Source organism: Piliocolobus tephrosceles, chromosome 7 (genome assembly GCF_002776525.5).
Source record: "Piliocolobus tephrosceles isolate RC106 chromosome 7, ASM277652v3, whole genome shotgun sequence".
Lineage (NCBI taxonomy): Eukaryota > Metazoa > Chordata > Mammalia > Primates > Cercopithecidae > Piliocolobus > Piliocolobus tephrosceles.
In genome coordinates, this window is record NC_045440.1 from 28,727,437 (window position 1) to 28,751,987 (window position 24,551).

General features: G+C 43.6%; 1 protein-coding gene across 2 annotated transcripts in view; it reads left to right on the forward strand.

The window, feature by feature from the left end:
* Positions 1-22,993, forward strand: part of RBPMS (RNA binding protein, mRNA processing factor) — a 165,085-nt gene extending 142,092 nt beyond the window's left edge. The window contains exons 6-7 of one of the 2 annotated variants that reach the window (XM_023214622.2): positions 19,981-20,111; positions 22,765-22,993. In XM_023214622.2, the coding sequence (XP_023070390.1) occupies positions 19,981-20,111; positions 22,765-22,896 (263 nt within the window). In that variant the 3' untranslated portion in view covers positions 22,897-22,993. Of the gene's footprint in view, positions 1-19,980; positions 20,259-22,764 lie in introns of those variants that run through there. The other variant, XM_023214620.2, reaches the window with a different exon arrangement.
* Positions 22,994-24,551: the final 1,558 nt, after the last annotated feature.

The following is a 24,551-nucleotide window of genomic DNA, read 5'->3' on the forward strand; positions in this document are numbered from 1 at the left end:
GTAGTTTTCCGCAAGATTACATAGCTATTCAGTACAGTACTCAGCTCTATATATGTAAATTTTGCATTAATCTCAGACATAACACCAGTTTGCTTCTCTCCTTTCACTGTAGTCCCAGGTTATTGCCCATCTTCATTTTTTGAAAAATTATAGAAAGGCAGATATAAGTAGGGCAAGGTGAGATGAAAAGAAGGGAACTAAGGCCAGGCGCGGTGGCTCAAGCCTGTAATCCCAGCACTTTGGGAGGCCGAGACGGGCGGATCACGAGGTCAGGAGATCGAGACCATCCTGGCTAACACGGTGAAACCCCGTCTCTACTAAAAAAATACAAAAAACTAGCTGGGTGAGGTGGCAGACGCCCGTAGCCCCCGCTACTTGGGAGGCTGAGGCAGGAGAATGGCGTAAACCCGGGAGGCGGAGCTTGCAGTGAGCTGAGATCCGGCCATTGCACTCCAGCCTGGGCGACAGAGTGAGACTCCATCTCAAAAAAAAAAAAAAAAAAGGGAACTAAGCAGTTAACATAGGAGGGTTAAAGACCCAGATGTGATTTTCAGAACATTCTGCACTTTCTTCTCTCATACTGATTCTCTAGTGCTTAAAATTATCCAGCCATTGATAATCATTACTTAGGTCTACTAATTCATTCCCTAATCTTTTGTATTTTTCTTTTCTTTTTTTTTTTTGAGATGGAGCCTTGCTCTGTTACCCAGCCTGGAGTGTAGTGGCGTGATCTCAGCTCACTGCAACCTCTGCCTCCCAGGTTCAAGCGATTCTCTTGCCTCAACCTCCGGAGTAGCTGGGATTACAGGCGCCTGCCACTACGCCCAGCTAATTTTTTGTATTTTTAGTAGAGATGGTGTTTCACCATATTGGCCAGGCTGGTCTCGAGCTCCTGACCTTGTGATTTGCCTGCCTCAGCCTCCCAAAGTGCTGGAATTACAGGCGTGAGCCACCACACCCAGCTTGTATTTTTCAAAATAAACATTTGATCACATTAATAACTTTGGAAACTTAATTTCAAACTTTTCCAGTAAAACTACTTTTTTGTAGCCCTTTAAAGACCATTATTAGCACTATTTATAAAAAGTACCAAAGCTGGGATCCTATTGGAATATTCCAAGTTTAGTCTATCATACCATTTTTGCTAACACTTCATCAGTGGATATATTTACAAAAAAATTTAATCTAGATGTGTTTGATGTATCATTAAAAGATATTTCAAAAATTGTTTTATTGTAAATGTTTTTCAAACTTAAGTTCTTCTTCTAAAATAGCAGTTTAACTTGATTTCTGGTAAATAAAGATTAGCAAAGTTTTTAATGTCATAATTTTTAGTAGAGGTTAAATTTAGAGATTACAGTCTCCTAGTTCAAATCCAAGTGAAATTTTAGAAGTCTAAAATATACTGGCCTCTCTCAAGACCTAGACACAGATACCAACAAATGCCAAAAGAGATATGCAAACAGGAAACTGTGATTCTTTTAACAAATATTTTAAATCATATAATCATTTTTCCACTTGACCCTTCTCCTTCCTCCTCCTCCTCTGCAATAAAAAGAGTCTACAGTAATCCTGTAGAAACTTTAGAAATCTTTCTGTTTTTCTTCCCCACAACTCCCTATTTATGTATGTTAAGTGCTACCTGATACAGCAAACACATGTAAATGATGTCCTTTCAAAGTTCACTAGCTTCCTCTCTGAAGTCATCTAAAATTCAGAAGCCATAAAACAAACCATCAGATAAAAGTGTGAGACTTTATACTGAAATAGAACCATAAGAACATTTTTTTGCAGTTTCTGCAAGGAATTACTCCATTCAGCGAATCAATAATGACATTTTAGGTCAGGAGAATGGAAACTGCTTGCGGAGGAACGTAGGTAGGTGACTCTAGTACAGAGAAAGGCATTTGATGTGGCAGAGACCTAAGGCCAGGTAGGTGGCGGGTGTCAGGACCCATGCTGTAGAGCTGTCTGCAGGTTGCAGCTCCTCCAGCTGGCCTTCCTAGCCATGACCAATTACTCTGAGGCTTCCAGCCCTAAGCTGCTTCTCTTGAATTCTCCTCTGAATACCTATACAGTGTGTGAAAGAATTCCTTGCCACTCATGAGAAATGTATAGATGCATTTGAAAATATTTGATGCACTTAAATCCCAGATTAGTAGCAATTATGGTAACAGATGTCTGTTTGATGAAAAGCCGTTTCTAATAGATGGGGGAATCCCATAGTGACATGAGAAGAGGTTCACTTCCCACTTTGTAGAGTCCACCTCTTTAGCACGGCGTGCAGGCCCTTCATGATCTGTGCCCCCACTCCTCATCCCCAGATCTCCAGCCATTAGGTCTCCTTGAAAGCCATGTTCCAACAATACTCAGCTCTGGGAGTCCAAAGAGAGTCCATCATGTATTTTCTTTGCCTTCAGGCTTTTTGCTTAGAGTACCCATTCTCTGGCCATAAATTTAATACCTTTACAAATTAGCTGCTTGTCCTTGAGAAGTCACCTTCACCATCGCTTCCTTCATAAAGCTTGCCTGGCTTTCCAAATGTAGGTTAATTGCTCTACTGTGTTGGTTACTGATGTAGAACTGTGTTTATTCAGGCAGCAGCATAGATACTGATTACATTTATGTGGGACTGTTGGTGGAAGGCAGGTTCCCCAAAGTGAAAACAATCCACTGAGATAAATTTTCTAAGCCCAATTTTATTTTACTTAAGGCTGGGAAGCCCTGAGGTTGGTTCTGGAAGCACACACAGCCTGGAGAAAAGCAATTCTGGATGTATGTGGCTACCCCTTGATTTAGATGAATTACATTCCAGTCAAAAGGAAGAACAGATTTGAAAATTTAGTGGCAAGACTGACTTCATTCAGGAAATCATAACTAATTTTACCAAGCTAGGGGTGAGTTGATGGTGTGCAATAAATTTGGGAAGAAGGAAATGGGAATCCTGGATTACAATTAGTAGTTTTCTTTAATTCAAAAGGTATTGGGAGCTATTGCAGATCTGGAAGAAGGAGAATTTACATTATCAGAAAGAACTCAGCAACAGATTTTAAAGGAGAAGTGACTTTGTTTTAGGTATTTTCTCATCTAAAAAAATTTAAGAGAATGATTAAAAATGCATCACCAAAAGTGCCGGGGTGATGATTCAGATAGCACTCTGTAGCTCCATCCTAAAAAGGGCATGCTAGCCTGTTCTTCTGATACATACTTAGAAAACTTTCCCAGTTCTCTCTCCACCTCTATTTCCAGCACCATTTGTCCCTTTGGACCCGATTCTCATCTAAAGATATTCTATTATGGGAAGTAAATACACCCTGAGAAAAATAACGTTCTGACAAAACCTTGAAGTGAGTTCTTGTAAACCCTCAGACAGGCTACTCATTCTATATTTGTAGCAGGATCAGAAGAATTACCAGATGAAACGGCCCTGGAAGCTGGTGTGAGCATCCACACCACAGGCCTTCCTCTCGTCCCTAATCACACAGCTACCCTGGGAAGCCTTTTCTGGGGTCTCCCAGTCTTACTCTGGGTGGAGTTTGTTCTTCTTTCCTCAACTGCTGGTTTCCCAGGTCTCTGAATTAAATTTTCTATTCTCGTCTTTTTTCATAAATTCTCTTTGAAGATCCAGAGACAACTCTCCCAACAGTTTCTGTTCCCTCTGAGACATTTGTAAACTACCGTCTCATCACCCACTAGCTGGCCCACAGCCATTGGTTATATACACAGCCCAATCTTCATAATTTACCATCCAAGCCTCACACTGTGTGCTGTGGGCTTCACGATCCGTTTACCAAACTATTCCCAGCCCCAGCATCCTGTGCTGGGCCTCAGCACAGTGTGAGAAAAGGAAAACTTGGAGGGGATCCAGCATGAAAAAAAATGAAAGATTGGGAAGAGGAGTGTCTGTGAGAAAAGGATGAAGGAGCTGGGTAGGTTTAGCGCTTGAGAAGAGATGGAGAATGAGACATATATTGAGAGATTGTTTCACTTTCACCTTGGTTATAATATCCATAAAGATAGGTTTAAAATGGTAATCCTTGTTTAGTGGTGGACTCTGTGGTGGACTCTGTGTATGTGGGATGTCACATTGCTTTCGGAGAGGTACTAAGGTGCTCAAGCAGCCTCTGCAATAGGATTTAGTTCCCTGTCTTTTCTATCCCTTGTCTGATCAGCCCTGAGATTTTACTGGTAAAGAGACTGGAGAAAGAGGAGTGGGTGGACAGGACACGTAGGACGGGGGAAACTCCTGCAAGTATGTTTGCCTGATGGGCTCCAGATGGGGAGCCAGGACATACCTGTGACCATGGTGGGTCATTAGGTCTTACATAGTTCTGGCAACTGGTGAAACCTGGGGTTAGTAGATGGTGCCTGTTTGACCTTTGGGCATCTTTAGGAATGAGAAGTTCAAGAATGATGATGACAGCAGCTGTTACTCATTCAAGACATTTCTGTTAAACACGTTATATTCGTTATCTCATTCAATCTTCACAACACCCTGTTCTGTAAATACAGTTATTATTCTCATTTTACAAAGAGGGCATTAAGCTCAGAGTTTTTAAAATGTGCCCATGGTCACATTTGGTAAGCTGCTTGTCTGAGGTTTAAAGCCAAGTCTGTCAGGTCACAGACCCCAAGGTGGGGTTGTTTGGTTTGTTTTAGCAGCATTATTGAGCTGTAATTCACATAGCATTCAATTTAAAGCATGCAACTCAGTTTTTTTTGTTATGTTATTAATTTTTAGAAATTGTAGTAAGGCCCAGCACGGTGGCTCACGCCTGTAATCCCAACACTTTTGGAGGCTGAGATGGGTGGATCATTTGAGGTCAGGAGTTCGAGACCAGCCTGGCTAACATGGTGAAACCCTGTCTGTACTAAAAAAAATTAAAAATAACCAAGTGTGGTGGCATGCCCCTTGTAGTCCCAGCTAGTCAGGAAGCCGAGCAGGAAAATCGCTGGAACCCAGGAGGCGGAGCTTGCAGTGAGCCGAGATCACACCACTGCACTGCAGCCTGAGCAACAGAGCGAGATTCCGTCTCAAGAAAAAAAAAAAGTGGTAAAATATATTTGACATAAACCTGCCATTTTTTTAGTGTACAATTTAGTGACATCAATTACATTCACAGTGTTTTGCATCCGTCACCACTATCTGTTTCCAAAACTTTTTCATCACCTTAAAAACTCTTAACTGCATACCTGTAATCCCAACTACTCGGGACACTGAAGGGGAAGAATCGCTTGAACCCGGGAGGCGGAGGTTGCGGTGAGCTGAAATGGTGCCATTGCACTCTAGCCTGGGTGACAAGAGCAAAACTCCATCTCAAAAAAAAAAAAAGAAAGAAAGAAAAATGACTCTAACCATTAAGCTGTAACTCCCCATTCCCTCCTTTCCTTGTCACCTGGTAGCTGAAAATCTACTTTCTATCTCTGTTAATTTACCTCCTCTAGATACCTCATGTAAGTAGAATCATACAATATTTGTCCTTTTGTGTCTGGCTTTTTTCCTTCTTTCCCTTAGCATAATGTCATCAAGGTTCATCCATGTTGTAGCATATACTAGAACTCCATCCCTTTTTATGACTGAGGGATGACCCATTGTATGGCTATCTTGTAAACTACACCTTGTTTATTCATTTGTTGATGGACACTTGAGTTGTTTCCACCATTTGCCTATCGTACAGAGCCCAAGTTTTAGCTGGCATGTATATTACAACATAAGCTGAGAACCACCCCAGAATGAGATCTCCTGATTTCAAGCTGGAGCATCACACCATGTTGCAGAGAACCAGTAGCCTCAGTATTGACAGTCAGGCTGACCTGAGTTTTGAAATACAAGTCTATCACATTAGCTGTGGAGGCATGGGCCAAGTTATTTAACTTCTCTGACTCTGGGTTTCTCAGTCTCCTCTATCCAGACAGGTAAACACAACAATACGGTTGAATATGTGTTCTATTGTGGGAAGTTTTCTTATTTTCTTTTTTCTTTTTTTGAAATGGAGTTTCACTCTTATTTCCCAGGCTGGAGTGCAATGGCGCGATCTCAGCTCACCACAACCTCTGCCTCCTGGGTTCAAACAGTTCTCCTGCCTCAGCCTCCCGAGTAGCTGGGATTACAGGCACACACCACCACGCCCAGTTAATTTTGTATTTTTAGTAGAGATGGGGATTCTCCATGTTGGTCAGGCTGGTCTCGAACTCCCGACCTCAGGTGATCCACCTGCCTCGGCCTCCCAAAATGCTGGGATTACAGGCGTGAGCCACTGCACCCAGCCATTGATGGGAAGTTTTCTTAAACACTTTACCTTTTCAATTATCATGACAACCTATGAGAACAGGTACTACTACTACTATTCTTCCTCCTCCTTTTTTGATAAGGAAATTTGGCCGAGGTCACATAGGTGGTAAGTGACCAGGGACTTCAAACCTGGATCTACCTACCAAAGCATTATTTATACCAATCCCTCATGCAAACCATATGTATATGTATGTGCTTGTATTATATATATATATATATTTCACTTGTTTATGTACCTTTTTCCATCTTTATAGACAGGTCTTTTACGTTACTATTTTCGGTGGCTATAATAATGGACCATTTTGTAGTTATTGAACTAGCCCATAGATTTGAACATTAAGGTATTTCCCCTTCACTAATTAAAAAGAACTTTGTATGACCATCTTCATAATACTTAGCCAGCAGTCGGTTCTAGATTTGTAGGGGAACTTGCCTGCACTGGGATGGCTTGGACATCTTCATTCTAAAATGTTCTGAAGCTTTAGGGAGGGAAGAAACCCCAGAAACTCCTTCGTTCCCGTGTTGGATCACCTGCCAAAGATCTGAAGTCATTCCAGAGTCAACCAGCCTTCCTGCTGACCCTAATGCCCAGATTTCCTTGATTTTGCATCAGTGCAATTGAAAAAAGATTTCAGACTGACAGGCAACCTTTTTAGTGTTTGAAGGTAATCAGTTCATCCCAGACCAGTGATCCTCATGAGATAGAATTACTTACTATTCCACAGAATGAAGAAGCTCAGTCTAAACTCTTGCAGTTTTCTTTTGGTATTTCAGTGCTTCTAACCAGGTTAGGATACCCTGTTCTCATATATGAACTCTGCCTGTCATTCACTTCCCAAGAATGAGTACAGTCTTCAGGAATGAGAGGGCAGGAGGGGGGAGTTGTTTACATTAGCATTTGCCAAGTTTTTACTGTTTATCTTACCGGAAAGTCAACAGTGTGACTATTAAACTCCTGCATAATTAAAATTTGGGCCTTGTTATGGTTGTTCTTAAACTTGTGGTTAAATCTTTGTATTTTTAGAAGGCAAAGAGATGGAGAGTAAAAGGAAGATAAAATAATACCATTCAGGGGAATTGAGGTACATGGACACCTGGAGCTGCTTGTTGTAAATTGGCAGGTTCATTGCAGCCGGTGGAATGAATGATAAGGGAATTGTGTAGATCAGAGTCTCCCAAGGTGCTCAGCCAATTTTGTTTAATAAAGTTAAGTAGATTTTTTTGAGCAGATCACATTTCCCTGGTGAAGCTGGAGGGCTGTGAGATTTCTTTTAAAGAAAGTCTTCTGCTCTTAAATGAAGAGCATTGTTCTTATTTTAAAAATTACGTGAACACCAATATAATTAACAAAGCTCTATCTTCTAGTGATCATTAATTTATTCTTAGCGCAAAAGAGCTGAACAATATGTCTGAGGCACGAAGAATGAGGAAGAAACAGTTAAACATGAGAAGTGGCTGAGGGCATACATTCCAAAGCACCACTCCCTGCCACCTCCCTCTGGTAGGTAATGACTCCAGATCATCTGATGAATCAAGGGATTGTTTTTGTACTGAGGATAGATTTCCTATAGCAGAGACAACATTATTTATACCCCCAGATTGTATTCTTTACCTTTTTTCCTATATTAATGTCAGTTATTAATGTTGTTGTTGTTTGACACCGTGCACTTACTATATGCATGTCAAATTCGCATTCAGTTTTTATAATGAACTATGTGTTAGTTTTTGTTTTTATTTTTATCTGAGGAATCGGAGGCTGGCAGAGATTAGGTAAGTTATCCAGTGTTGCACGGCTGGTAACATTTACAACTAAAGGACTTAAAGGGGAGAAACGCCGGTTTGACTTTCAGGTGAAGCTGATTGAGTCACCTTTCACCACCGTACACATAACATTCCGGAATTACCTCACCTATAATACTGATACAAGGAGGTCATTTGTTCTTTTCTTGTCCATACCCTTTTCAGTGACCATCTCCTCACCCTCTAAAGAGTTCCCAGGTCTTTGGGCACTTTTCAGATGACATACCACATCTTCCTAATAACCTGCCACTGTGAAATAAGGAGTTCCATTTCCAAATAGTTTCTAGTACATTCTGCTACGCACTCCCACCCAGGATCGCCAGGATACATTCAGTTAAACAGGAATTACCTGTAGAGAATCAGGTCCTTTTGTAACTCAGCATTACTGCCCCAAATCTGGGCTGGAAAAATAAATGCTGATGATACTCAACTAGCATTTGCCTCACAGCAGGTGCCCAGTACGTGTTTGTTGAAGACAAACACTTGTTAACCAAGATGAATTAAAATGTGAGAGTGGCCCCGACCAAATGGACATTTTTGGATTTTGTGGGCTTTATTTATTCATGCTAGTCATAACTTCACTTAAGAATTAGCCTCATTTTATGTTTTGTAACTGGAGACTGCCCAATTATTTCATCCATCTTGTGGCCTCATGGCTTAACACTCTCAGAAAACATTTTTTATTCACTGTGATCATGGAATATGCAGGGGAATTATTACCCTTCAGTGACAATGTGGAACTAACTTGCCTCTGAAAGCAAGGGAGGTGAAGGAAAGCACCTCTCAGACAACAGATGTTTCCAGAAGTGGAGTTTTGCTTTGCACTGAAAATTTAATCCAAGGGCATCAGATTTTTAAAACATGAATGAATCAAAGTAGGAGAGTTTGGAAAAGGAGGGCACTTTTGAGATTTCCACACTTTGTTGCTAGCAGCTTTGTTACCTGTGGAGAGACAGTTCTGGGTCCATGGGTGGCTCTGCTCCTGTAGGTTTTTCTTGTTTCACAGTAATTGGCAGTAACAGGCTTTTCTTACTTAAGTGATTGATCTAGCCTGGCTTGAAGAGATGATCAAATTCCTTGGCACACAGAAATGTTTAGCAGGCTTCTTCATATCCATTGCCATTGTGGTGCCTGATATATCTGGTGCTAGTGAATAAGTCAAAGAAGTGTAGAACAGATGCTGTGGAATTTCTTTTCAGGACTAATAACAGTATAATTTTTTCTTGTACACAAATCAGGTTATTTCCCCCACCAGAATGCCAGGTTAAATTATTTCAAGTGTATACAAATTGTTTGTTTTGGCTGGGCACTGGCTCACGCCTGTAATCCCAGCCCTTTGGGACGCTGAGGTGGGTGAATCACGAGGTCAGGAGTTCGAGACCAGCCTGGCTTACATGATGAAACCCCGTCTCTACTAAAAATACAAAAAATTAGCTGGGCATGGTGGCGGGCGCCTGTAATCCCAGCTACTCCAGAGGCTGAGGCAGGAGAATCGCTTGAACCCGGGAGCTGGAGGTTGCAGTGAGCCAAAATTGCATCACTGCACTCCAGCCCAGTGACAGCATGAGACTCCCCCACCCCCCCCAAAAAATTGTTTGTTTTTAGCCTAAAACTACAGTTTGCACTCTGACTTCTGAAAAGCACAGAAACTCACTTTGAAGGCAGTGATGCCTTGTCAGGAATGTAGACTCTGGAAACAGATTCTTCAGATTTGTATCCCTCTACCTATAAGCTGTATATGACCTTGGGCAAGTCACTAAAACTCTCCAAGCATCAATTTCTTCATCTGTAAAATGGAAATATTAGTGTCTACCTCAAAGGACTAAGGGGAGATTGAGACGTTATGCTTGTGAAGGATACTATACACATAAGCACAAAATAAATACTTGTTCTGGTTTCTAGGGACACATTAACATAATTTTAAAATAAGATTTCAGTCATTGATGTTTTTAGCATTCCCTGTGGATAGATCAAGGGCAAGTAGCCCACGGCTAGCCAGCATAGATGGGGAACCAGAAGAATGGGGGTGGTGGAGTTGCTGAGTTCCTAGAACAGGAGAAGGCCATGGGTGAGAGTGGGAGCTCAGTTCAGACACACAGCTTCATTCTGGAGTTCCTTACGTGGCTCATAGAAGAGTTTGCTTATGTGTGTGTCTAGATTTGTGTTATTTGTGCTATGGAGTATATTTTGGGGTTCTGACTCATCAGTTTCCTAGGTCAGTGGCAATCTCTTTAAAACTGATAACTATGACAAGTTATTAGTTAGTTTCTGCCTTTTTTCTTCAAGGGCTGGAACCTTTGCAGATGTAAGAAAACTGACATTTTCTTAAAAGTCAAGGAAATGTGCTAAACTGTAAATCATTGGGTGAATTACATAATTCTGAAGTTTATGTCCTCTTGCTAGTTGTAAGTTAGTTGTAGGCACTTTGTAATATCGTTAATTTTAACTAACTTTTCTTGAATATGTTCTGTGTGCCAGACATATGTGCTGAGGATAGGAGATTACAGTTTTGTGAAGGACGTAGACACAGAAAAAGATAATTTTTCATGTAAGCAGTAGGTGCAGTGTTCAGGGTGCACATAGGCTGTTTTGGGAGGTGTAAGAAAGGATATCTGGTCTATACTGGATTTTCACGAGAGCCCCGTGCCTTGATGAACACTCTTTTAGGCAGCACCTGTCCCTACTAAGAGTCCCAGCTAAGAAGTGGAAAGTTCATTCGGTCAGCTTCATTAATTATCAAAGAAATCTACATGAAAATAATAGACTTTAATAACATTTCTTTAGATATAGGGTGTCACTGTGTTTGCCTAGGCTGGCCTTGAACTCCTGGCTTCAGGTGATCCTCCCACCTCAGCGTCTGGAGTAGCTGGGGTTTACAAGCATGTGCGCCATTCTGTTTTTAAGGATGATTCCCAGTATTATTATATTAAAAACTGGTATAAATGTTGCTACTTTGGGGATTATACATTCAAACAGCACAGTTAGGTGTATTGAGGTCCATAAAAATGTTCATTTCTGAAAGCTTAGCCAGGTTATCTGGAAGGCTGAGGAGAGAGGATCACATGGGCCAAGGAGTTGAAGTTGTAGTGCGCATTGATGATCACACCTGCGAGCAGCCGCTGCACTCCAGCCTGGGCAACATAGTGAGACCTTGTCTCTAAATCAATCAATCAATCAATAATGCATGAATGAATGTCTGCTGTGTAACATGCACTGTGCTCAGTACTGGAGATACAGCAGTAGGCGCAAGAGACACAGGCCCTGCACTCGGGGACCTTCTAGTTCAATAAGAGATCATCTCTTTTCTATGGACTAGATAGAGATGAACCCAAGCAGCAATTTCATTAAAAAGACACCTCTGCCTCCCCTTGCTGTCATAACCATCCTTCTCCCTTGCTCCCTTTCCTCCCTCACCACATAACAGATGTATGCCAGAAGAAGTGTGTGAATGACAAATGAAAGTTTTACTAAAACACTTTTTGTTTATAATTTTTTATTTAAAAAAAGTTAATTTCCACCTGAATCATAGACTCAAGTTGCCCTGAAGATATACTTCCTAAAACACTTTTTTTATGTTAGAAGAAATTTATTTTCCTTCCTTTTCTACTCTTTCCCCTTTGTGAACCTCCTTTGTGGAGGGCACAGTAGTGAATCTAACAGAACAGTATGCTGCTCTCATGAAGCTTACCCAGGTCTCTAGCAGAGTGGGACTGAGCAGATTTTCTTAGGTTGTTCATATGACGTAAAACCATTACGTTCTGAAAATATAGCTCCTGTCAAACATCCAGACTTGAATGCAGTTGTCAGGAAGTTCAGGCTCGCAGAGAGGCTGGCAGACACTTTGAATCTTCAGTCTGCTAATGCCAGGGAATGGACTTTCTTGGGGAAACTCTGGGTAACCCTCATCCCAGCAGCTGCAGGTCATAGGAAAGAAGAGGAATGAAAATGTCCCCATGTGATGAGTACGAGTAGGTAATAGTAGTGGCTTAAGTTCCCAGAGGAACAGTTTTCTTCCCGCTCATGCTCAGGGTTCCCTTCAACTCTAAGATTGGAAAGCAGATCCTTTTAAAATCCTGGATTGCATTGCATGATTTCTTGGCCTCGAAGAGGCGGGCAGTAAAGGATGAAGACAATCATCAGAGCAGTGACTGGTCAAAAGAATGGCGGAAAATCATTAAATGGAGAAGTGACTCTGGGCCAGTTGAATCATGACCACCTGCTTTTGGAATTTCCTTGGCATATGTATTTTGGGGTCTGTTTGCTTTTTTGCAGACAACTTGTTGCTTCTGCAGTTTGTATTAGAGAAATAGTGGAGTGGGGAGACAGCGGAAGTTAAAGTCGGTCTGGCTGAGAACCTGCATTTGGGTAATAGAAGTAGGGATGGGAATGAGAAAGACATAAAGAAGATACCTTTATCATCAGTAGATGGAGATAATGAACATGGAGAAAGGCAGTGAAGTGCAGAAGTGAAGGGTCTGGACTCATGATCTGGATCGATTCACATCCTGGCTCTGTGAGAGTCGCTGGGCTGGATATTTAACCTTGCTGTGTCTCAGCTTTCTCATAAGGTAAAAGGAGCTCTTGCTAATGTCTCCCATGAGGATGATTGGTGCACAGAATGTGCTCAGTAAACACAAGCTCCTACTGTCCTTACTACTGCTATCATCACTGTCATTATCTTTGTCATCTCTATTGTTATTAGGACTTAGCAATTGTTTGGACATAGGAAGTGATGAAGGCTTCTAGCCTGAGTAAAAGGGATAAAGGAAAGTGTTGGCAGTAAGAAGAGGAATTGGTTTATGAATGACAGTAAGTTCACTTCTCGATGAGTTGAGTTTGATGAATTTAGGGTGTTTACATTGGAGTAGAAATCAAAGCTATAGGTTTATGAGTCATCCTAAATAGAATTAGTAGTTGAAGCAATGGAAATGACCAAGGTCCATGATAGAGAGAAAGTAGAAATAGTGGAGAGCCAAGCCGAGACTTGATTTCTCCTCATGACTGCAGCACATAGTACAGTTGGTTCCCTGTACAGAACACAAAAATCACCATGGTCATTAGTGCTGGGTGGTGGAAAACACCTCCTTTGAGCTATTCACCCACTTTTTTTTTTTTTTTTTGGAGACTGAGTTTCACTCTGTCGCCCAGGCTAGAGTGCAATGGTGCAATATTGGCTCACTGCAGCCTCTACCTCCCAGGTTCAAGCGATTCTCCTACCTCAGCCTCCCAAGTAGCAGGGACTACAGGCGCCCACCACTGCACCCAGCTAATTTTTGTATCTTTAGTAGAGACAGGGTTTCACCATGTGGGCCAGGCTGGTCTCGAACTCCTGACCTCAAGTAATCCACCCGCTTCGGCCTCCCAAAGTGCTGGGATTACAGGCATGAGCCACCATGCCCGGCAACACTCAGTCTTTTCATTAGCTTCTTTCATAAAAATCTTCATCTACATTTGTCTTCTTGGGAAGCCAGTGATGTGTTTGACATTCTATGGGAACCGTATCAGTTCCCTAGGGCTGCCGCAACAGATTACCAGAAACTGGGTGGCTTCAACGGACAGAAATCTGTTCTCTCACAGTTCAGGAGACCAGAAATCTGAAATCATGGTGTCAGCAGTGTTGGATCCTCTAGAGGCTCCGAGGCATTCCTCTGTTTGTAGACACACCATTCCAGTCCCTGTGTGTCTCAAGATTCCTAAATCTATCTGCAAAGACCCTGTTTCCAAAAACAGTGACGTACTGGGGTTCCAGGTGGATGTGAATTTGGGGAAATGCCATTCACCCTATCACAGGAGCTAGTGTGCACTACCCTGCACCATGGGAGCTGGTGTGGGCTATATTCTTAGTCCTGTGGCAGAAGAGCATGTCTGAATAGGCTAGTACTTAAAAGAGTGGGCCTTGTATGGCTGATTTTTAAAAGGCTTACTTAACAGACATGGATCAACTACTTGCTGAGGTATGTGAGTGGGAGTTGACTGTTAACAGAATCCTTGATTTATTTTTCTTGTTTCAAAATTTATATTATTCCTATTAAAAATGGAATTTTTCATCATGTTTGGATTTTCTGTGTCATGGCTGCTGTTTTTCCTGGCCAAATTCTTCATCTTCGAGGCAAGCTCTCCTGGAAGACTCTGTCCCTGAGTTTCTTATAGCAAATTGAGTATGCTAAAAAGCCAGACATAAAGACCACCTGCATTCCACATGGGGCCCTGTCACCAGCAGCAGCAGTGGGGGCATCACCCACCCCAGGGAGGAAAGGATGGTGTATAGAAGGGACCCCGAACCATGAGACAAGAGACTTGAGTTCTGGTCTCAGTTCAGACATTATAAGTTATCTATGAGACCTTAGATAGATCTTGGTGCCTTTATGTGCATATTTCTCTTCCACCCAGAATGAACCCTCAGTCTGGCTATTTCATCACCTGAAGGCAGGATGGAAGTATATTTTTTCTTCATTTTCTCAAGTATTAAGCAAATGATTGATTTTTTTTTAATCTTTTTTTTTCTTTCTTTTTTTTTTTTTTTGAGACAGAATATCGCTCTGTAGCCCAGGCTGGAGTGCAGTGGTATGATCTTGCCTCACTGCAATCTCCACCTCCTGGGTTCAATCAATTATTGTGCCTCAGCCTCCCAATTAGCTGGGATTACAGGTGTGCACCACCACACCCAGCTAAGTTTTGTATTTTTAGTAGAGATAGGGTCTCACCGTTGTTGGCCAAGCTGGTCTCGAACTCCAGATATCAAGTGATCCACCCACCTCCACCTCCCAAAGTGCTGGGATTACAGGCGTAAGCCACTGCATCTGGCCCAAATGGTTGATTTCTTGATACTGTCTTATAATATGGTGGTAGGCATTGGTAAGCAAGAATAAGAGCTTGCCGGCCGTCCAGGAGGTAACTGCTGTGACTGGGGAGGTGCAGGATATGGTGGAGCACAGAGAAAGCAGTCTTCTAGACTAGAAGTGCGAGGCCAGGCCCCTCCCCGCCCCCGGGAGCGGCATCTAAGTAGAGCACAGTGAAGAGTTAAGCTGGGTGGAAGGAGTAAGTAACTGATGAGTAAGAGTTAAGCCAGGCAGGAGGACGGGGAGAAGAGTGCCCCTGGCAGAGGGAGCAGTGTGTGGGAGAGAGGAAGGCATAGTCATGCAATGGAAGTGACTGATCCCAGACCATGAGGGAGAACCAGATGAGAATCAGAGCTGGAGAGGAGAAGGAGGGCCAGATCATTTGGGGTCTTATAGGCCATTACATGGAGTTCAGGCAGTATCCACAGAGCAAGAGGAAATCATAGAAGGGTTTAAGTGGCATGACTAAATTAAGAGACAGGGAGGGTCTTACTGTGTTGCCCTGGGCTGGAAGTGCAGTGGCACAGTCACAGCTCACTGCAACCTCAAATAAGTCCTAGGTTCAAGTGAACTTCCTACCTTAGCCTCCCGAGTAGTTGGAACTAAAGGTATGTACCACCAGGCCTGGCTAATATTTTGTTTCTTTTAAGATATGGGGTCTCCCTAAAGTTGCCCAGGCTTGTCTCAAATCCTGGGCCCAATCGATCTTCCTCCTCCTGCCTCTGCCTCCCAAAGCACTGGGATTACAGGTGTGAGCCACTGCATGCAGCCAAAATGTGTGTTTTTAAAGTTGTCTTGACATGAGTGTGGAAGCCAGGAGGGCTTTTAGGAGGCCTTTTCAGTAATCCAGTAGTGTTGGTGAAGATCAAGCTGGATCATGGGATAGATTCACCAGGACCTTGATGAAAGAATGAATGAGAGGGAGAATGGGGTGACCACCGGGTGTGTGGTGTGGACAGCTGAGTGGAAGGTAGCATCTCACTGAAATCTGGAGCCAACGAGGACAGGTCATTGAGGGAGCATGTTTAGTTTTGGGTATGTCGAGCATGAAGTTGCTGTGGAATATTTCCAAATAGACGTTTTCAGGAGGCAAAAAAGTTCTTTTTTTTTTTTTTTTTTTTTTTTTTTGAGGAGTCTCACTGTGCCCAGGCTGGAATGCAGTGGTGCAATCTTGTCTCACTGCAAGCTCCACCTCCCGGATTCAAGAGATTCTCCTGCCTCAGCCCCCTGAGCAGCTCGGACTACAGGTGCCTGCCAACACACCCGGCTAATTTTTTGTATTTTTTTTTTTTTTTAGTAGAGATGGGGTTTCACCGTGTTAGCCAGGATGGTCTTGATCTCCTGACCTCGTGATCCACCCGTCTCGGCCTCCCAAAGTGCTGGGATTACAGGCTTGAGCCACCACGCCCTGCCATTTTTTGTATTTTTGGTAGAGATGGGGTTTCACTGTGTTAGCCAGGATGGTCTCGATCTCCTGTCCTTGTGATCTGCCCACCTCGGCCTCCCAAAGTGCTGGGATTACAGGCTTGAGCCACCGCGCCCGGCCTCAAAAAAGTTCTTAAACCTTGTGTTACCAACTAAACTCAGAGAGAGATGGCCATACTTAAGTCCATTAAAGATTCTCCTTGTTCTTCCATCTCTCAGTTGTTTCTAAGAGTCATTCATGTTTATCTCTCTTTCAATGTGACCGTAAACTGGAAGCTTCACCTTTCTGCATCTGTTTCCTCATCTAAAACGAAAAGGCAGAAGATGATCTTCCCAAGCTCTGTAGGCTTAAACCTTCATCAGACGCTCTGCAGTTCTTTGGTTTCAAAGGGATTACAGGGTGGCGTTGGAAGTTTCTAGTCCTTGTTTTTCAGAATCCAATTTGAGCTCTTCTGGTTGCATATTCTCATGCTAAGAAAAAAAGCCTATTCAGATGTATATTGTGAGCCCTCAACAACATTATCCTCAGAAGGTGCAAAAAAGAAAAGATGTAGCCAGATTGGTGCAATGGGAAAGGATTTGCCCAGCCTCTCAGGAGGAACGGATTAGGCCCAGACAAAAAAGCCCTGGCCTCTTGATCTGCCCTCTTTCTGCTCACTGGGGCCTGGCTCACTCTGGGTGGTCAAGAGCCTCTTTTGTCAAGAGGAATCTCACCCCCTCCCTAAACTCCAATTCATCCCAGTGGGCCTTGGGCAGCAATCTTTGTCTTCTTTCTTCAGCCTTCCATCCTGTAAAGTTTGAGAAGGATGGGCAGTGACTCAGGAAGGTGAAACCCATCAGGGCCTTGCCTCCTGCTTCAGTGGGGAGTCCTTGTGAAGGGCTTGTGCTGTGGAAAACCGGTCTCTCTAGCTTTTGTAATTTTCTCAAGCAACGAAAAAGCAAACAAATGCAAAAAGCTCATTCTGCTTTAATTCCCACTTCCATCAAAGGAGTGTGTGTGTGTGTGAGGAGAGTGCTCAGGCTCCTACCAAAAAGTCAGGTGTTTGTGAGGCCTGCTTCCGGTGCGATCCTGACCTGGTCAGGCCATGTATCTTTTGATGTTTATGGTAACTCCACATTCCTTCATGAGGGGAGAAGGGAGACAGAGATGATAAGATGTATCAAGGGATTTATCAAGTGTAAGTTCACCTTAATCTGCCTTACCACTACTTTACTATTACTCAGCAATTTTGAGTTTAGGGGATTTCAGAGCAAATCCTCTTTCCTGCTGGCCTAGGTTTTGTGCACATGTTAATAGTGAATTGTGTCTAAGCATCAGTAAAGAACTAATGAGAAGTAATGCTTCAGGATAAAAATAGAGAAAGGTCTGGAAATCATAAATTCCAGCAGTCAGGCTGACATTGAAATCTGATTCCAGCTTATCTGTGTTGCTTATCTCTTTAGGATCAGATATCTTAAAGGACATACTCATTTCATTTTTTAAAGTTTCTAAAGGAAGAACCCACTGATCAGGTAACTACCTCTATCCACCCCACCCCAGTTAGCCAGGACGATAAGGAAGGACCACTGACAGGCTTTAGGCCAAACACGTTCCGCCTGAGGGCTCTGTCATTTGGAATCAGTTGTATGCATCAGTTTTATAGTCTTTATAGCTTTATAGTCTTCCGCTATCACAGTGGGAACAGACAAGCATAGGCCACAGATGAGTGTATGAGGATTTAAAAGACTCAGAATGTCTTAAAATAGCCTGGTAGCTAAACAACAATAATAGCTTGGCATTCCTGAGAATGGTTGTTTGTTTAAAATTCAAGGCATCGGTTCTGGTAGTAGTTAGTTTCCACTAGCTGGGCTCCCACATTAGTTACTCTGGAAATCACAGTCTCATCCCAACAGAAAGTACAGGGATCTGTTAAGCTCCTTCCAGCCCTTCTGAGGGTGGTCCCTAAGCCTTGGGCTACAGGCACCTACACACCCTAGAACACAGTAGATGCTGTAGACCTGATCATTTTAAGGACTGTAGTGATGTTGTTGTTACCCTGACTGACTAATAATTATCAGTCCACTCTTAGGGGCTTATTTCTCCCACCTAGATACACAGGCAGTCTGTCTTTCCATCACCAAATCCTGAGGAGGTCGCTTTTACTGCCTTGTTGGGAGGAGGAGGGAGTCGGGAAGGCCAACCAGCAACAGTATGTTAAATCACATTGTGATTGTTAAATCACCCCACGTTGTGGGGGTCCCATCATATCTGGAAATGGGTACAAACTGCCCTCTGAACGTATCAGCAGTCAGCTCTTGACTGCCTACCATCCTGAGAGAAGCTCGTGCCATGCAAGCTGGCTGTGGGGAAGCCTCACCTACCCCCTGCCCACCAGATCCGCATTCACCCACAGGCTCTGCTGCTTTCTGGTTTCTCCATAGAGCAGTCCCACATCACACCGAGCAAAGCAGTTTTCTGTTGCTAGTCCCCTTTCCATATTGAAAAGTTTTGGGGGATGGGAAGGATGCAGAGACACTGGGCCTGGAATGGCTCCTTAGATGGTGGGAAGGAATAAAGTGACTCTGTTGACCTTGGGTCACATGCACTGTAGACTTAGGGAAAGTCCTGAATGGCAGAGTTACTAATGACTATCAAATCACCTTTTGCTGACTCCCGTGGCAGTCCTGGATAGCGTCCTTGGCATACTTGATTTCAGATTTTGACAGGTGATAAAAGCACATCTTGAGATTGCTGCTTCACAGGGCCCAGATTCCTTGCTATTGACTGATGTTATTTTTGCCTTTCCTGAGAAGCTCCCTCATGTGTTTGCTGTTACTTTTAATGGATTGCTTCCTGATACATCGGAGGCCCAGGCACTTGCCCTTCAATCTGGCCAACTGCAGCCTGACCTGGGTGGAATTGGAGCTGCCTGAGGAACACTTAGACCAGGCGCTTGGCAACATGACTCACTTTTTTCCCCTAAAAGTTAGTCTGTAAAGAGCAACTGGAAATGTTTACATCTTTGTGGAGTGTAATTTTAATCAGGATTCTCAAGGTTTTTCACCTCAATTCTCTGAATTTTTAAGATCTTAAATGCCCTGTGGTCACAGTATTTGGCCCTGTACTTCTGGGGGCTACATGGAAAATGCTTGATGATCATGACTGACTTGTCAATAGTAATTATGCCAATAAACAGAAAAGTCTTCCAGTTCTGCTCTGTTGAGGCCCTGCCATTAAGCCATTGTTTTCCCAAAGGCTCTGCAGTGGGTTCTCATGGGATATCTTTCATTGGTTCTTTCTCTCCCTTTTCCTCAGAGGGCCACATTTGCTGTTTTGTGCAGGAAATTCCCGCTGTTTTGGGTCCCCAGCTATAGTTGGAAAGACATCAGAGTGTTCAAGGCGGAGTCCAGGCCTGAGATCTCAGCAGGCCAGACAGACAGCAGATGCTTGTTGCATTTCTTGTTATATTTTTCGTTCCTTGCTTAGCACTTGTGGGACCAAAGCCAACAAACAGGTTGTGAAAAGAATGAGAGTCATTTGGCTTCTGACACTGATTGGGGCTCGGGGTTTTTGGGTGTTTTGTTTTCTGATTTGAAACTAGCTGTTTGGTAACCACTAACTCTCGCCTTATTCTTTTCTTGCAGATGAGCTCACAGTGCCTGCACTTTACCCCAGTAGCCCTGAAGTGTGGGCCCCGTACCCTCTGTACCCAGCGGAGTTAGCGCCTGCTCTACCTCCTCCTGCTTTCACCTATCCCGCTTCACTGCATGCCCAGGTAATTGATACCCATCGGCCACGACTTCACTCACTCCACCTCCAGTCCTTTCAAACTTGGTTCCCCAGAGCACACCATACAACTAACACCTATCCAGCTAACAGATCCACCTTGAAGAGATTAATGATCCCCTCTAAATCAAGCTGACACTCCTTCGGGACTTACGAGGATCGTCTGACAGCAATGATATCACCCACTGCCTGATGTTTGCCCCAAATGACACCTCTCTCTTCCTTAATGATCTCACCTCATATCGCACATGAGAGACTGGGGCAAGTTTATCCACTTGGCTCCCAGCTAGCTAGAGGGCATCACCGGAGTGTATACGTGTGTGCCTTGTGTGGAAGGGCTACAGAGGAAGGTGTGTGCTAGGAGCAGGGGATATGTGCGTCTGTGCGTGTTTCTGTGTGTTGAGAGTTTTCCACTCTCATGTACTGTGAGAAGAATCTCTGACCAAAGGGAAAGCTTCCATGGGGGAAGGCTATACTTTCTTAGATATGTTACAGGAAAGATTAAGGGTTCCTTTTCTCCATTTTCAGGAAACCCTGTAGAAAAGGAGGTACAAGATAGTGTCTAAGATGGAATTACAGGTCAAGGTAGAGATCTCTATTCTGACCAGCTTTCTTTCTTAGTTAAAAATAGCCTGATTTTTATAAACAAACTTCCTGTTTCTCCACAAAGGTTACTATCTACATACTAACACTTCCTCTCCCCTTGGAGAAAATATTCTCTTAGCTTTGCTTTTAGCACAAGTAGTAGTAATTAGTGTAAAGATTCACCTTTGGAGATCACTCATTCTTTGGCCTGCAAAGATTGATGACCAGTAACAAATAGAAAGTACGTATGTAGGTTTCATTTGTCTTTCTGCATGTGTAATTCAGCCTTTAAATTTTAAATTTTCAAAAATTATTAGGCTGGACAGGCGGAGTTTTCATTTCCTTGTTTTGCTCAGTGTTTGTTTACAAGGCTGGATGAAATAAACAGCTTCCCAGAAAACTTCCTTCTGACTTAAAACTCTTTTATGTTGTACAGAATTCACTGTCTTGATAAAGACCACTTAGAAGCAGCCCCCAGCGAGGGTTCTTGAAAGTCATGGGGGTCAAGATTGTTGTTGGCTGAACATCTTTTAATTCTTTTCACTGAGTTACCAACACATTGTGCGTGCATTGACGACCCGGCTTCCTGGGCTGCCTTTGGTGCCTGAGCCCCAGTAATGATTGCCCTCTGTGTTGGGAGAAGAAGGGAGAAAGTAGTACAAGTAGTGAAGAAAAAAACGTAGGTGGTGGTGGTGGTGAGAGTACATGCATGGCACAGAAAACAAAGGAGCCAGGATTACCTGTGCCTTTGGCTTCTCCTTCCCCTGCTGCTTTTTCTTCCCTTTTCCATGTCAGTGCTTTTTCTTCCCTTTTCCATGTCAGTGCTTGGGAACCCTCACAACTGGCAGGTAACGGGGTGAGGGGATAAAATGTAAACCTGTGGGTTTCTTCTGCTGAGTCATTAGGATCTTTGTAGCAGGCTGCGGAGAAATGTGTGGATGACATGGGGCAACTAAGAGCCCCTTTTGCTTGCCACCTCCCACCCCTGCTCTGGATGGTGTCTCCTCTTGCTAGACTGCCGGGTACAGATCACGTGGCAGTTAAGGCAGATGTTAATAAATACCATGAAACAGTGGTTTGCATAGTCTTCTGAATAGCCATATCAAGAGTTGACAACGGCCAGAAAGTACTGGGAATAGTGGCTTTTGGATATGACATCTGCCCATTCTTCATTCATGTAATGGGTAAAATCACAAGTAATTCTGGAGATACGGTATGGTAAGAGAAGGGCCTAAAGAGTCTCAAGAGATTAGAAAGCATATGCCATTGTAAGGAAGGATGGAGAGAGACAGTGCCAAGATTAGATGGACTCAGCCATTTGCCTTAATGGGATGCATTGCCCATGGTGGCACCCTCCCCTGGGAGTTCTTGATCTTGAGACTTTCCCAAACTGGAATCCACTTAGCTCTGCCACATCGGTCCCAGATTTGGTGGGACTCTCATCTGAAACCAGTTTTCAACGCCACTTCTTGTTTGGAGTCATTCCCAGTGCAGGCATGGACTCTGTGAACAAATTCCGTTATTTAAATTTATTTGTGCAGTGTGAGAATCAGAATGAGCTAGTAGAGGCTCTACAGATCAGCTGGTCTGACCCATTTGACAGATGAGGAAACAGGCCTGAGAAGATGGAGGGAGCTACCCACAATCTGAAGTGGCTCTACCATGACTAGACCCAGGTCACCTGCCTCCCAGGCCTGGCTCTTTCCACTCCGAGGTGCTGGCTCACCACAGACTTATTCTTTAATGGAATTTTGGAAAGGCCTCACTCCAGTGACTCCTTGGATCTTTCTTCTCTAAGTAGATGGGAAGCCTGTAAGAAGAGACTTGGAGGCAAAGCAAAGGGAATCAGCACTTAACCTTCACCCAAAGGGCCCAAGAGAATCTTTATTAACTGGAGGTAGAGCAGACTGGAGCCTTTACGGGGCATCTCCCCATATTGGATAATTCAGTTTTTGTTTTGGAAATCTTATAATGTCTTTGGAGAGGCTTTAAATAATTTTGTTTTTCTTAGCAATGTTATGCTCTATTTTGAGACATGGATTTTTTTTTTCTTCTAGTGTTTCTCTCCTGAGGCAAAGCCCAACACACCTGTCTTTTGTCCACTTCTCCAGCAAATTAGATTTGTCTCTGGGAATGTGTTTGTAACATACCAACCTACTGCAGACCAGCAGAGGGAGCTCCCATGTTGAATTTGTTAGCTATCTTCCCCCCTTTCGCAAAAACTATTTCTTGACGACCTTTGAGAGATTTCAATAAAAATTTTAATCAGAGCAAAAATGATCTCAAGTAGACTGCAGCGTTTTGTTTTCATGGTGATGCAATGTTGGAGCAAAGGTGTTACTCTCTGACTGAGGTTTTGGGAGAATTGGGCCTGTGACACCAAGTCTATTGTACGTAGAAGGACTCAGAATGAGCTCGCTGGAGAGGCAAGGTCCTGGAGCCGAGGTCACACCACTGCTGCTTGTCTCTGCCTGGGCTCCCGGAAGAGCCACCAAGAGCTGCATGTTGGAAGCATCTCATCCACCAGGAGACCTCACTTCAGCAGGGATGCTGCGTCTAGCTAGGGGAGCCCCTGTGAAATGTACGGGTGCAGTGTCCAGTCTGCCCACTGGGATCCACAGGAAGGAAGACCAGGAGACAAAGTGTCATTGAAAAGAAGTTGAGTCACATTTCTAGCTCTGCCCCGGCTTCAGCTGTGGTCTGGTACCCCTTCAGATTTCCCAGCTCTAAAGTAAGGATACTTATTTGCCGTCAGATCCTGTTTTTTAGAAATTATTGGATAAGGTAATAGGACTGAAAGCCTCAGCACTGCCTTAATGTTTAGAGATGAAAGAGCGACCTTGTGCAGCAGACGTTGGATTGCTAAGAAGATCGTTAACATTTTTAAAAGTGATCATCCAGTTGACTTTCAAGGTCATTGGTATTTGAAATGTATTAATTAGGAGAGGAAGCTTTCATCTGTTGCTTTCAAAAAGCTTATACACTGAAGAGAGCACACAGCTGTTCTGTCACCTCACATTCACACACTTGGGCTTCTTAGGTTTGAGCTCATGTTTTGCTTTCAGTCTTGTGATGGGGCAGAGAGAAAGCTGGTAAAGTATACTGTCCTTACCACATTCTCAAAACACAACACCATGCACCCTCTACTTCAGGCAGAGTCACAGTGTGCAGCCAGAAGCTTCTGTAGGTAAGTAGGACTGAGAGAGAAAGTCCTGGTTACCTGATTCCTCTTCAGAGGCCTCATTTGTCCCGGGTAACAGCAGTTCTCTCGGATTTCTAATAGGGCTGCTGTACGGCTTACCTGGACATAAACCAAAAGTTTTAAAATTATAACACAGACTGCCTGAGGACAAGGCATGCATGTCCCTTGGGATGGCCCTGTGACACACTGGAGAAATTGTAAAGGTTAAACCAAAATAAATACAGAAGTGGACCATGGGAAGAGAGACATAGGCTAACCGGGAAGGGAACTCAGAGAGGAGTGGATGGGCCTGGGAGTAGTGGGTGGGCTACCCAAACTGCAAGGCCGTCCCCACCGCCCCTGTGTCTGAGCATTTGCTCATCAGCAGGCTGGGACTTCCGAAAACTAGATTTTAAGAAAAGCAAATTGTGTTAAGCATCTGCATCACTATGCCCTGTAGGAAACACTGAGGCAAAAGACACAAGGACTCCTGCTTTGGTGTCAGGTATGTTTTAAATACACAGGCTATTGGGGGGTGTCTCGAGGGCAGTGCTGCGTGTGGACCTCAGTGTGCACGCGGCTCCTTAGGAGTCTCCCAGCAGCGAGACAGCTGTGGATCCCTCCAGGTGCATGGGCGGCTCACAGGGCAAGGACTCTGATGGT